The sequence below is a fragment of the Neolamprologus multifasciatus genome, chromosome 14 (genome assembly GCF_963576455.1).
Source record: "Neolamprologus multifasciatus chromosome 14, fNeoMul1.2, whole genome shotgun sequence".
NCBI lineage: Eukaryota > Metazoa > Chordata > Actinopteri > Cichliformes > Cichlidae > Neolamprologus > Neolamprologus multifasciatus.
This window is the reverse complement of record NC_140452.1, coordinates 20,322,481-20,335,950: the sequence shown is the minus strand read 5'-3', so window position 1 is coordinate 20,335,950 and position 13,470 is coordinate 20,322,481. Positions and strand designations below refer to the sequence as shown.

Below are 13,470 nucleotides of genomic sequence, written 5' to 3'. Positions count from 1 at the left end.
CTACTGACGAATTTGTGCTGGATTTGGAGGCACTTGAAAACTCGGTACACATCAGGTAGCACAACAGTTATTAGTATTAAGACTTGCAATGTTGTCATAGCAACTGTTTGGCTCCACCTGTAAGGAGGGGTGAGGGTGGACATTGTGTTAATACTGTTGATTGAACAGCTTTGCTTCTTTCTTGGAGGAACCGGACAGTAGAACCAACACTGCACATCCTGCACTGCTGTGATAAGACTGACAACAAAATGACTACTGATCAGCTGTCTGTGTCTGCACCGCTCTTCCCCAAGAATGTGCATACGGATTCATTTTATCTAACCAGGCTCGCAGTTTGATTAAACAGACATGCTGTTCACTGACAACAGCCTCCAGTGTTTTATAGCAGCAAAACAGAAAGAAGTTGACACAGACAGCATTACAATATGCAGTAGTGTGAGAGTAAGTGGGTTGGCGCGTTTGCTAAAGGGTGAGACAATATATCTCACGGTGAACAGATCCGGAAATCAACTGATCCAAGTAAAAGGTATTGTTTGCAGCCAAAGCTGTAAAGCTTATTGTTGAATTGCATACTAAAGTTGTACAATTTACCAATGGGGCTCAGTCCAAAGTTTCAGGCACTGGACACCAAATTGCTACAAGTGCACACATCTGTAGTTGTGAGTTATATTAACAAAGATTTCAACCATAAAATAAATGCATGTGTGAATCAGAGGGTTTATAGTTCTGAATTATCTTATTAGCCCTCTGTCACACGTCCTAATGACTGATTGGTGACCCCACTCGTAACCACCGGTCTCTAAAGAAAAACATGTATTTCCCGAGCAGTTGGCAAGTGGTTATTGGAGGTTTCTGGTGACTGCTGGGAGTTGCTGTGGTTGATAAAGCTACAGTCAAGCAGGCATAGAGTCCAGTCCCTGACCCTAGTAACCACAGTTTGCATGCAAATTACTGACTTGTCTATAACACTTGCTAACAACTCACTGAGCGGTTGTAAAGTTGTGACAAATTTCACCAGTGTGTGAATGTGTGTGTGAATGGGTGGATGACTGGCCACCCCCCTAAATTTCATGACTGAGTCTGCTAGGCCTCATCCATGACTTAAAGTCATAAATAAAATGCACCCTTTTGCTGTGCACGTGTGTCACTGTTGCCTTTTGAAGTATTTTTAATTGATTATCTGAGTAATATTACAGCAGACATTGGCTAGACATTAGAGCTCTGCATCATACTATCAGCAGGCTTTTATGTTACAAAAAAAGTGATAATAGCGATACTGTCATGATCCTGGGTCCTTTTGACCCAGCGTTTTGTGTTTTCTATTAGTGATTTTGGTTCTGTTGTTCCTTCTGTTTAGTGTGATTCTGTTAAGTCCGCGTTTCCTAGTCTGTGTCTTTGCGTGTGTGTGTGTTTCCTGTTTTATTGTGAAGGTCTGCGTCTTATGTGAGTGTTTTCAGTTTGCCTCCCTAGTCTCGTCACGTTAATCACTCCCAGCTGTGTCCCCCACCTGTGTGTAATCTCCCTGTGTTCTCTGAGTGTTTTTAAGTCGTGTCTTCTGTCTTAGTCGTTGCTGGTTCGTCTGTGTTGTTTCCCCTCGGTCTCCCTGCGTTTCTCCATCCATCTCTCTGTGTATATTTTCCCCGGACCTCCCTGCATCTTTGTTCTGGTTTGTTTTGTTAGTTTGCACAGTTTAGGTTTTCTGTTACAGCTTCACCCGCGCCATTTCTGTTGTATTTACTTTTGTAAATAAATACTCACCTGCACCAGAGCTGCCGCTTCCGGGTCCTAAATAATCACCACACGGCTTGCCCCGGCAGACCGTGACAGATATAGCAACATTTAAATTCTTCTTCAATTCCCTAATGTGCGCACAACAAAACAAGCAGTGCGTCAGCCTCTGATGGTAATTAGTACCTAAAAAGGGACCTACTTCAACAACCTCCAACAAGATACAGTACTTTTCAAGACATGCAAGAAACCAGTTCCCACTAAAAGGGTTAAAACAAACTTGTTTCACCACTTCAGGCAAAAGAACACCATTGAATACAACCAGGTTATGACAGCATACAAGGATACGATCACATCTGGTGATGTGTGACCCAGAAGTAAACAAATCGACACTGGTGCGTTTGCTTTTTACACTCCACATGACAGGAAGTGCAAACGGTGGATAGAATCACTGATGCAGCTACATATTGTTTTGCCAATGATATGATATCAATCCAGGTGGTGGAAAAGGAGCAACTGGTTAAAAAACTCGACCAAAGATTGACATCGCAGGGAGGAAATATTTTTCAATTTCAGTTTTATGATGTGACATCGCAGGCTTGTGAAGAGTTACTGTAATTGCTACTGCTGCTGCTGGCACCTCCTGGCAATAAATTCACACTTTGAATTAGGTTGTCAGTCATCAATGACAACAACTCACTGGAAGAGAAGGATGGGAAATGCCCTTAATCCTGTTCGCACTATTAATAAAAACAACTACAGATTGGGATTAAACAAAACAAAAACAAAACAGGTGACTGAAGAAGACATCATGGGAATCCCCCAGCAGCCTAAACCTACTGCAAGAAACTAAGGGAGGATTCAGGGTCACCTCATCCAACCCTAACTATATGCTTTAGCAAAAAGGAACATTTTAAGACTAATCTTAAAAACAGAGAGGGTATCTGTCTCCTCAGTTGAAAATGGAAGCTGGTTTCACAGAAGACGGGCCTGAAAGCTGAAGGCTCTGCCTGCCATTCTACTTTTAATAAAATAACTAAATAAGTCCAGAGCGAAGCGAAGAGCTCTAATGGCATGATATGGTAATAAAGTCATTAAGATAAGACGGGGCCTGATTATTCCAGACCTTGTATGTGAGGAGCAGGATTTTGAATTCGATTCTGGATTTTTACAGGGAGCCATTGAAGAGAAGCCAGTATAGGAGAAATATGCTCTCTTTCTAGTCCCTGTCAGTATTCTTACTACAGCAGTTTGAATCAACTGAAAGCTTTCAGGAAGTTTTAAGGACATCCTGATCCTAGAAGTAATGAATGAACTAGTTTTTTCAGCATCACTCTGAGACAGGATGTTTCTAATTTTGGGCGTTTCTAGTTTTGAAGATATTGCGCAAATGGAAGAAAGCAGTCCCACATATTTATTTAATATGCACATTAAGGACATATCTGGTTCAGATTCCTCACAGTGTTACTGGAGGCCAGGGTAATGCATCTGGTTAGATACCATATTTCTAAGATTTTTAAGCCCGAGTACAATAACCTCCGTTTTATCTGAATTATCTGAAGCAGAAAACCAGAGGTCATACAGGTCTTTATGTCTTTAAGACATTTCTATTTTAAGACATCTGGCTTCATGGATAGATAAAGTGGGGTGTCATCTGCATAGCAGTGACAATGTATGCTATGCCTTCTAATGATACTGCCTAAGAGAAGCATTTATAATGAAAACAGAATTGGTCCAAGCACTGAACCCTGTGGAACACCATAGTAAGGTAACACTTTGTGCAATCTGTAACCTCAGTGTGTAAAGAGGACTCTCCACTTACATGAACAAATTGGTGTCAACTAGATAGATACAATTCAACCACTGCAGAGCAGTACCTTTAATACCTACAGCATGCTCCAATTGCTGTAATAAAATATCATGTTCAACAGCACTGAGCGCGGCACTGAGGTCTAGCAGGACAAGCACAGAGATGAGTCCACTGTCAGAGGCCATAAGAAGATCATTTGTAACCTTTACTAAAGCTGTTTCTGTGCTGTGATGAGCTCTGAAACCTGACGGAAACTCTTCAAATAAACCATTCCTCTGCAGGTGATCTGTTATTTGTTTTACAACTACTCTTTCAAGAATCTTTGAGATAAAAGGAAGGTTAGAAATTGGTCTATAATTACAACTGAAGAAAAAGAGTCTAAATAAATATCAGTTGTATGGAAAGTAGCTGTACATAATGTTACATCTGTGAGATGGTTGCAAGTAATTTTTTTATCTTATGGCTAAAATATTAACAAGACAACCTACGTGGGAGTAGCGTTTGGGTAGCTGTTAGCTCATTAACATCTTTTAACTGTAAAACCAGTCTGGCCTTATGTAACATCAGTAAATCCTTTCATTTAAGTGTTCATGAGCGATAATATTAACTGCTGAAGCTTAAGAGCAACTTGTAGTCACTTCACTCCTCCCTACAACTGCATAGCAGAGAAACAGTAACTTGAAAGGATGAATGTATTGGTTGCTGCTACAACACTTAATTAGGGAAAAACGAATTCACTTTCAAGCTTCTCGTTGATTTATGTGCCGTACCATATTTATTATATATGTCTTGTGTCATTAGAAAGCCTAGTCCCTTAGAGTAAGGCTAGAAAATATTGCCTTGTATCTCTCCATCCCACAGCGTTGACCTGGTTAAGTACACACTAATATAATCAGACCTGGAAACATCAATCACTCCAGTAAAAACCCCACAGCAATCAATAACACAGCAGGCTGTCTGACTGTTATCTAGCCAACACGTTTCTCTGCTTTTATGCCTCTGCTTTTTCTTCATTACTTTTCCTTGGTTTCAATTTATCCTTCTTTCTCTGAGCTTCCAGTTTTTCTATAAAAATGTCCGGTCCAAGCCGTACAACAATCAGTGCTCAGCTGCAGAAATAGAAACGCAACTGCTCTTAAAAGGTCTGACTTGTCCAAAAAAAACCCAGAACCCAAACAAGACACTGAAAAAAGCGAAAAGACCACTTCCAATAAAAAGTTGTCAATAAAAAAGTCAAAAGAGAACAAAATAATATAGATATATAACCGATATAAAAGCATGAAAGGCCTATACAAAATTACTAAAGGAAATTCTATGTGCCGTCTTTTGCACACCACAGCAAAACAGCCGTATAAAGCTATGAGTTTGGAGCTATAAAGAAATGCAGACTTTTAAAGCAGCCTCTTATTCCCAAGCCATGAGGAGTCTGGTTGCAGACTGATAATGTCAGTGGAGGAAACACACTTTTACATATGCACAAGCAAGTGCGCACACACAGGCTGCCAGGTGCACTGGTGGGTGTTGTTCACAGTCAGCTTCAGACACCACAGTGGAGTTTCCACTTTCTAAAACCTCAGGGTGTTCAAGATGTCTTCAGACAGCCCCTCCTCGCTTTCCTCTGCTGTTTTTCTTATCCTTCTAAAACTTGCTCTCCTGAGCACAGCAAACTGGCAGCTGAGATATAATTCTCTCACCGCGGCTTAGAAGTCCGTTTTGAAAAGGAGCCACAGACGCCCTGACAATATTCGTTAAAAATACTGGGTCATTAGAAAAGAGGCCAGGTCATGTTAATTTTTCATAAAGCCACTGCGACAAAACCGTTTTGCTCCTTACAACAAATACAAATACGCCCGAGTTGGAAAAAGAAAGAAGGAGTACGCATAAACTCTGAGAAATGGGGTCAGATCTCGTGTCTCTGTCTGCAAATTCATGTGCACATGCCTCAGTGCCTCTGAGCCTGTGTGCCAGTAAATCTGCCTCCGTGTCTGCTTTTATCAGCCGGCACTATGTGCACTATGTTGAATTTTTACCAATACGTATGTGAGTGGATATGAAAGCACTCAGTGACACAAGGGTACTCTGAAAGAAAACTGAAAAGGATGGCCGAGGGTGCTGCAGCTGAAAAAGTCAGAAAATGACTCTTCCAAAGAGGAACGTGTTGCAGGCATTAAGGACAAAAAAAGGGGACTGAGCTGGGATGTAAATATTGAGAAGTTATGATTTTCAAAAGATTCGATTTTAAAATGAGGAATAAGACGGATTTACTGAACTCTGTGAGCACATTAGGAGCATTTTGACTAATTAAATAAATAATTCAATAACACCAAAGGGTATTTAATTATTTCCTAGTGGTATAACAACCACCTGTATTAAACAAACCAAGTGGAAAAACAAGAATATAATCAGAAAATCTTTTGTATAAATGAGCGCCAGAAGCAGGTAGTGTTAGATTTTTATGCAGCTTTACAAAAAAATGAAAACCAGATGTTGAAACAATGTTTCAGGTCATTGCTCCTGATTTGCAGCACTGTCTATCTTGCACCTTGCGTACTTGTGTTTGTGTGCTTGGAGTACAGGGTGAATAAAAATGTTCAGTATGTGTGATTTCTATCACTTGAGACGAACCTTCAAAGACAAACAAGCATAAGTTAAGCTGCTGTGTGCGTCCAGCTCGTTGACGCTCGCGTCTTTTCTTTACGATCACGCCGGATTCGAGCATTAGCTCCTGGTTTGAATCAGGTGCTCAATGCTTCTTGAGAAGTTTCTTCAAAAACGTTAACGTATACCCACCCATCGGTCTGGCACTGAGACACTTCACAACCTGCGGTGTAGCTCTAGAAACACAGCAGCTACACAATCACAACGGATGTCAAGCGGGAACACTAAGAATTGATGCTATAGAACAGAAAAGAGATTAATCTTTTTATTTTTTGGTTTGTTTGTGTTTTACTGGATGATGCTCTACTGTACTTCAGGACAGAGAGGAAATGCAATACCACACATAATATAAAACAATTTTATCTCCAGGTAACAAAGAATTGGTTTTTCTATTGCATCACCGCGACGGTATAAAGACATTTTCACTAAGACCTCAACAGTGCCTGTAACAAACTCAATCAATAATTGCAAACACATGGCTTCTGCCCCTGCAGTAAAGTGATAATCAATTCTGCGACTGTAGTTTTTATTTTTATTTTTTCTGGAGCTGTTTGTGAAATTAAAGTGGAGAAGGTGACAGCTATATGTAATGAGACTGCTCTGTAAGGCCCAGGTGGACACGTCAAAAGTTGCATTAAAAAATAAGCTGAAAACGAACGGAGGAGAGCATCCTTAAAGCGTCTGCACAAGTGCACACAAACGCACACATTCTCCCAGGCCGGCGGTACAGGTAAGGAATTCTTATAGAGGCTTTCAGCTGTGGCTCGTCTGCCGCCCACAAGCGAGATAACAGCGACACAGCAATCACACCATGATGAATGAGCTGTGATAGGCACTGAAAATTGCTCCTTGGTGGCTTCCGAAGTTTGGTCCAGGGACTCTATATATCCAAAGTGAAATCAAAGCTCTGCGCTCAGACAATTCTTTCTTTCACAGCCTCTTTCTGTTGTGAAAACATTGTCTCATTTGTACTCCAACTCAACCTCAACACACACACACATCTCTACAGTCCCCTGATGCCATTCCCTTCTGTGCAAAATGAACCGTTCCGTTTGAATCCCTATCAGTCTCAATGAGACCACTGAGTTGTTCTTTGGCGAAATATGGCAATATGTCCTTCCCCTAGTCCCAAGGATTGCAGCTGATAAGCCAGTTACAACAACACAGTGGGCCAATTGTTTCTGCTTACAGGGCTACTCTATGCCTTATCATCTGATTCATCAGCGAGGAGGAGGAGGAGTTGAGCGAGTCATGTCTGTGTTCTGTGTTGTATTCAATGAGTGAGTGAATGACGTGCTGCTGACTAACAATCTGAATCTTTGTATTGTGTTTTTAGATTCTTTTTATTTCCTCTTGTGTGTTTCTATTAATTTTACCTCCTGTCATCGGCTTTCTCCTCTTCTATGTTTGCCCCATCCTTTTTAGTTTCACCTCTGTCTTCTGTTCCAGTTAGTTGTAATGAGTATTTATAGTTTCTCAGTTGAGTTTATCCACTTGCTCAAAGTGTCTCAGTGCTCTAGCACGTTTATTCTCATCACCTTTTGTTCTGGCCGAGTTTACCTGGACTGATGCTGTATTCAATTTGCCTCAGAAATTGGTTATCAGTGCTGGATGTGACGTCCCTGCTGAGTTGAGTGCATTCCAGTAGTCCAGTAGGAAAAGGTTTTGCTCCTTAGGCACAGAACTAGCAGTACAGTGCAATACTTTCTTTCGCACTTAAAGATACAGCTGTAGCAGGTTCATGAACAGAGCATGCTCTGTGCAAAGCTTATTTGCCGACTCTCAAATACACAACATTAGCGATACAGATAGCAAGTTTTAGAGTTTTACTAATGTTTTGTGAGCTAATGCTATCTTGGACTGTGAAGTCAGGGTTACTGGGGATGCTCTGACTTTCCCAGTTGAAAGTCATGAGTCAGGCACAGGAGGCACATGCATGGGGGCACATGATTGAAAGAATGAGAGCAGAACCTTTATTAAATATAACCACGCTGAAACTCACTAAGGGCTAATGGAGACCTAAACACACCTGATCTAAATCAGAGTAACGAAGCAAGAGAAGGAAATTTAACACAATGAAGGAGAGACAGAGAACTACCAGAAAAAAGATGGGACATAACCAAACATCCAACACAGAGATGGAAACTTGTCAACAAAACACAGAATAACTGAAGCAAGGAATATATACAAACTAAAGCCATGAAGTAAAGCTAGGCAGCAACATTAATTGACCTACAAATGCAAGATTAGCACAAGCAAAACAGCGGAACCTGCAAAAGTAATAAAACAAAAGCTCAGGAATAATACATGATGTTGTATTATTTATATTACATAACCGTTTGGTTTGGCTCCTTAGCAAGGTACAGCACTAGCAGCTGGTTGCACACATTCATGTTACTGCCACATTAGAGGACACTGTGGAATATCTGTGGATATCACACATTTGATGTGACAGTCTGTCCATTTTGCTGAGGCCAATTTGCAGAAAACACACTAAAGTAAGTATTTTGTCATTTTCACAGGTCAGAGTAATTGCTTTTGAATTAAAGGATCACACAATATTAGTCATTCAAAAAAGGACGTTTATTAAAAAAGCTGAACATAGCAGCTCTGATTTGAATCAGCTGAGCAAGCTAAAGGCATGTAGTTAGTTAGGTAGCTGGGACTGGTTACCTTACTGGTCCTACGGATCCAGGTGCACATTTGTTCTGACCGACTTCAGTGGCTGAGTAAGCTACATGGTTGCTAAATCAAGACTAGCAACCTTAAAATGGACATCCCAGAAACGTTCCTTACCTGGATAATCGAACAAAATCTTGCACAAATGTCGCTGATGGCTAATTACATTTTATTACAATTGCCTGGAAAAATGAAGGGGATACCAATTCTGAGCGACCACCTTAAGCTTCGATTTATTTAAGGAAAAGTTACTGAAAGATTTTTCAGTGATCACCAATTCATGCAGGAATACAAAGTCTGACAACCAACCAGTCTACTGTGCAATGCAATGCTATTTCTTTTTCTTATTTCTTTTGCACTTAAAAACACAGCTGTAGCACGTTCATGGTTAGAGCCTGATCTTTGTGTATGGCTTACCTGGCGAGTCTCAAATAGAAAACAGTGGGTGTACAGTTCATATGCAGTACATATCATTTACATATGCGTTTTACAGTTTTACTTATGTTTATGTGAACTGCTGAACTCTGGTAAAGTTCAGTGTTTTTGGCCTGCTCCAGCTTTCTGAGTTGGAAGTCACGTGTTTTGTGTAAAATGTGGATCTAAAATGCAGATCTGAGGCTCAGAATTTAAAGAACAAAAAGGGAACCTTTGTTAAGGTAAAGCAGGTAGTCCAGCAGGCAGCAGAAAACCAATTGTTGAAGGAAGACTCATAGACAATGCAACACCAACAAAGAACTAAGGCAAAGTGACGCTTTAAAAACACACAGAGATGAGATGCAAACTAAGAATTGACATAGAATAAATAATAAATAATACTAGAAAGTCCACAAATGAAAAATGACCATGACAAGTGTGACTTGAAGGGCTGTTCCAGTCCAAAGTCCTGACTGAAAACTCAAAAATTACAGCAAACTTCAGATAAACGCTTGGCGGACCCAAACCCTGGGAGAGGTGATGAGCAGTAGTAGTATCAAATGAACGCACCATAACTCTTTAGTCCATTAAATCTGTTGCATTTAGGTCCTACTTCTTGGAACATTGTGACGGTTTCAACTTGGACTTATTTTTCACTTCTGAAGTTCCCCAACAGTGCATTAATATCAAAGCTGCTGGAAAATACAACACAAGGGTGCTTATAGAGAGCCTTACATTATTCTCAAAAGGTTTGGAAAAGCCTTAAATATCCTCTCAAGTAATTAAAGTAGGTATATAATTACTGAAGGTTAATTTAGCACTGTTCAAAATGTGCAATAGCAACTGAGCTTCTGTACTGTTAAATAAATGTCATAGTTCAGGCATTCTGCACACTGTATGACATGAATGACATGGGGAAAGGTTTTGCTGGTTTTGCCTGCAGCTTTTCAGTTCACCATTCCTCTTTTGAAATATCTACTGCAAAACCTGTGACATCCATTTTTATGCATGACTCACTGCTAATCATGTTGATATACTCATATGTAATAACCACAGGTTGATAAAGTCAGAGGCATTTGAAGATTATAAGACTCAGCATGTTTGAAGTTGAGTGCTTTTCAGATTGCTGAAGCACCCTCCCTCATACCTGCAGAGGCCGTATATGTTAACTGTATGAAGGCGACAGCCTGACTTACGCCGCCCACTTCCTCGAGTCTCCACTTGGCAAAAAGTGCATCCGTTAAACTTCTGTCTCTAGGTCTTTTTGACAAACCTTTTTTCCCCACACAGCTAATCTTTTATTTATTTACCGTGCAACTCAGCGCATCTTAAATGCTTTTATGGAGAGACTTATGTTAGATTTGTATTGTTGGATTGTCATTTATGCTTAGAAATATATAATCATTTGTAACTTACTGCAAATATTTACCAATATCCTCATTTACAGATCATTGCAACGAGATGACAAAAATGCAGAGGGGACAGAACTTTTGGAGAGAGATAGCGAGGGTAGTTGGGCCATGATTGCAGGCATTTTCCGCACCTTCAAGCGTGTCCGTGCAGACAAGCTATAAACTCTTTTCGCCTTAAGATATGGCTGGACAAAATGCCACATGTCAAAGCTCATTCTCTAGTTTATTAAATCTGTTTGCTGTTTGCTAAGTCTGTCATTCCATAGAGACGATTCCAGTCTGCCCTGCAGTAACCCAAGCTTTTCCCCTGCTTTCCCAGCATCCACCTTCTCATGTGCTCCTAATGCCATCTTTAGCCCTGCAGCATTTATATTAATGCAGTTACATTTAATCGCTTCTATTCAACTGTTTTTTTTTTCTTGGACTTTGCTGTTGCTCAACAGCTGCCTGCAGAGATTCTAGTAAGGTGAATTGCTTTATAGTACTTACAAGTTTCTCAGCTGGGTGTTTCAGCACGAGATGTTTTACTGAGCTATAACAGCGTGAGACAGTTTGCCTAAAGCATGTTTTAGCTCTACTAATATAAGACTTGTCTAATTTGTCTGCCAAAAAAACTTGTGAGTTTCACAGAATTTTTGTGATTAGTCATTTTGAAATGTGTTTGGCCATTTGTGAAATAACGACAATCAGAGCAAGAGCAGTGAGAGAAATTCGTTTCCTTGCTTTTTTTGTTTTTATATAATTTACTTGTGTTTAATTAATTAATTGATTAAATAAGTGAGTAATAAACCAGACACTTGATTTACTCAAGCACTGATTAAAAATAGTCCACATCAAGTGTATAATTGCAGGAAGTATGTGTTTTTCTTTCTGAACAAAGCAGAAAAAGGAAGTTGCTCAAAACTGGCACCGCACCCCCCTCAAAACAAGTAGTTAGAGTAGTGAGAACTAGTGCTCACAGGGTCTATATTTACAACAAAGGCTGAGGATGGCTGACATGGTAAATTATTAGCTCCTGCTGATACACTCGGTACTCGGGGCAAAACAATTGAGCAGCATCAGATCCTCTGATCCCAAAAGGACTGAGTGTGGAAGTGAAAACACAAAATGGCTTTTTGATATGGTAATTGTCTGTCAACTAGAAAATGTCAGCCACATGTAGATCAGTCTGAGCTGAGCTAATAAAATGGCACAGAATACTGATGCGTGTGTGTGTGTGTCAGTGCGCATACAGTCCTTACCAGTATTGTTGTGATGATAAGAGTCGTGTTGAAGAGGGTGTCCGTCACATTGATAGATGGAAGCTTTCTCTCCATGGACAGTCCATCTTCAGAGTGCCACAGGCCAATCTGCAAAGTGAGCGCGTGCACGCACGCGCGCGCGCGCACACACACACACACACACACACACACACACACACACACACACGCAAACAGATCACCTACTAAGACCATCAGCTGGAAAGGGCAACAGAAACGATCTATGCCTAATTCTCCCACTCTGTGTCTTGTCTTTAAAGGAGACTCAGTGTGACCTTCATAAAAGATTTGGGCCAGACAAAAAGCAGTGGACGGATCGCCACAGCCTGAGACTGTGTGACAGCAAAAGTTAGTGAGACGACCGAGAGAGAAACAGAAATAACACTCGTGGCTCCTGGAGGAGCGCACACAGGGCATGTGCTCAATCAAGAGACAACAGAATGCATTCATTAAAGCAATTACCGGCAAATCCTATGGCACACAGCCACATTCTCATTACAGCTTGAGTGGGACTTCACACCTCCACCTCACATGGTGTCTTTCCTTTCAATCTGTTTCTGCCATCTCCCGTCTCGTTCATTTATTTACTCGACTCAAGGTTGCCAATTCTGAACTTTATGAGGAGAGTCTCTACAAAGGCCTTTTTTAAATCAGCCTCATGCTGCACTGTTTTACTGGGACAGACATGGAAAACTATGGTGAAGGATTTTCTTGGGTTCTCTAAGCTGTTAAATAAAAAAGTGAAAAAAAATTTCAAAGTTCTGCATTAAAAGCGTTTTTAAACTTGACAATTTACTTTCTTCCTGTACTTTCTATGGGAGTAATGTTGTGATACTCGTGACACTTATTTCACAAACTGTCATTTCATCCATATGACTGATGTTTGCGTGCAGAAGGTAATCCTAAAATCAAACAACGAGATGATGCGATCATTGTTTTTTTAACAGTTTGTGTAATTTTTACTGACGCAGGTTATCTGTGGTTTAGATTTAATATGTGAGAGATAATTTAAGAGCTTTTCAAGCTCATCCTGCCTGCGATGTTTCCACACAGTCATTTATTGTTAAAACACTGTGTAACTGTTAGTTAGGGGCAAAGACAGCGCTTTCAGGATTTGAATAAATATTCCTAAAAACAATAGTTTAGATTCAAACTCTGTCAGTGACAAAGTATTGCACCTCCTCTCAAAGGCTGTAAACAAATTATATCTCTCAAAACAATAATCAGCTTCACCTAATTAAAAATATTATGTAGGAGGAGTGAATGAGAAAATATAGTACCTAATTCAGCGGTGACACATTGTTGGCAAAATATAGTCGCATTTCTTGAATGAGCGCTTTGATTGCTGAACATGGAATAAAACCCTTGAGAATATTCCTGCTGGTCGGAGTCAGACGAGAAAGGACGAGATGTCAAAGTGATTGAAGTGTGATTAAAAAAAATCCAATAAACAGACTTCTTCAAGCTTGGCCCGGGTTTGTTTCAAGGCTAAATTGCTAAATTTCTCTTG

General features: G+C 40.3%; 1 protein-coding gene across 4 annotated transcripts in view; it reads right to left on the bottom strand.

The window, feature by feature from the left end:
* Window positions 1-13,470, bottom strand: part of grik4 (glutamate receptor, ionotropic, kainate 4) — a 347,454-nt gene that overhangs the window by 25,195 nt on the left and 308,789 nt on the right. For all 4 annotated transcript variants that reach the window (XM_085184287.1, XM_085184286.1, XM_085184288.1 and 1 more), the window contains one exon: window positions 11,943-12,050. In XM_085184287.1, the coding sequence (XP_085040413.1) occupies window positions 11,943-12,050 (108 nt within the window). The remainder of the gene's footprint in view (window positions 1-11,942; window positions 12,051-13,470) is intronic.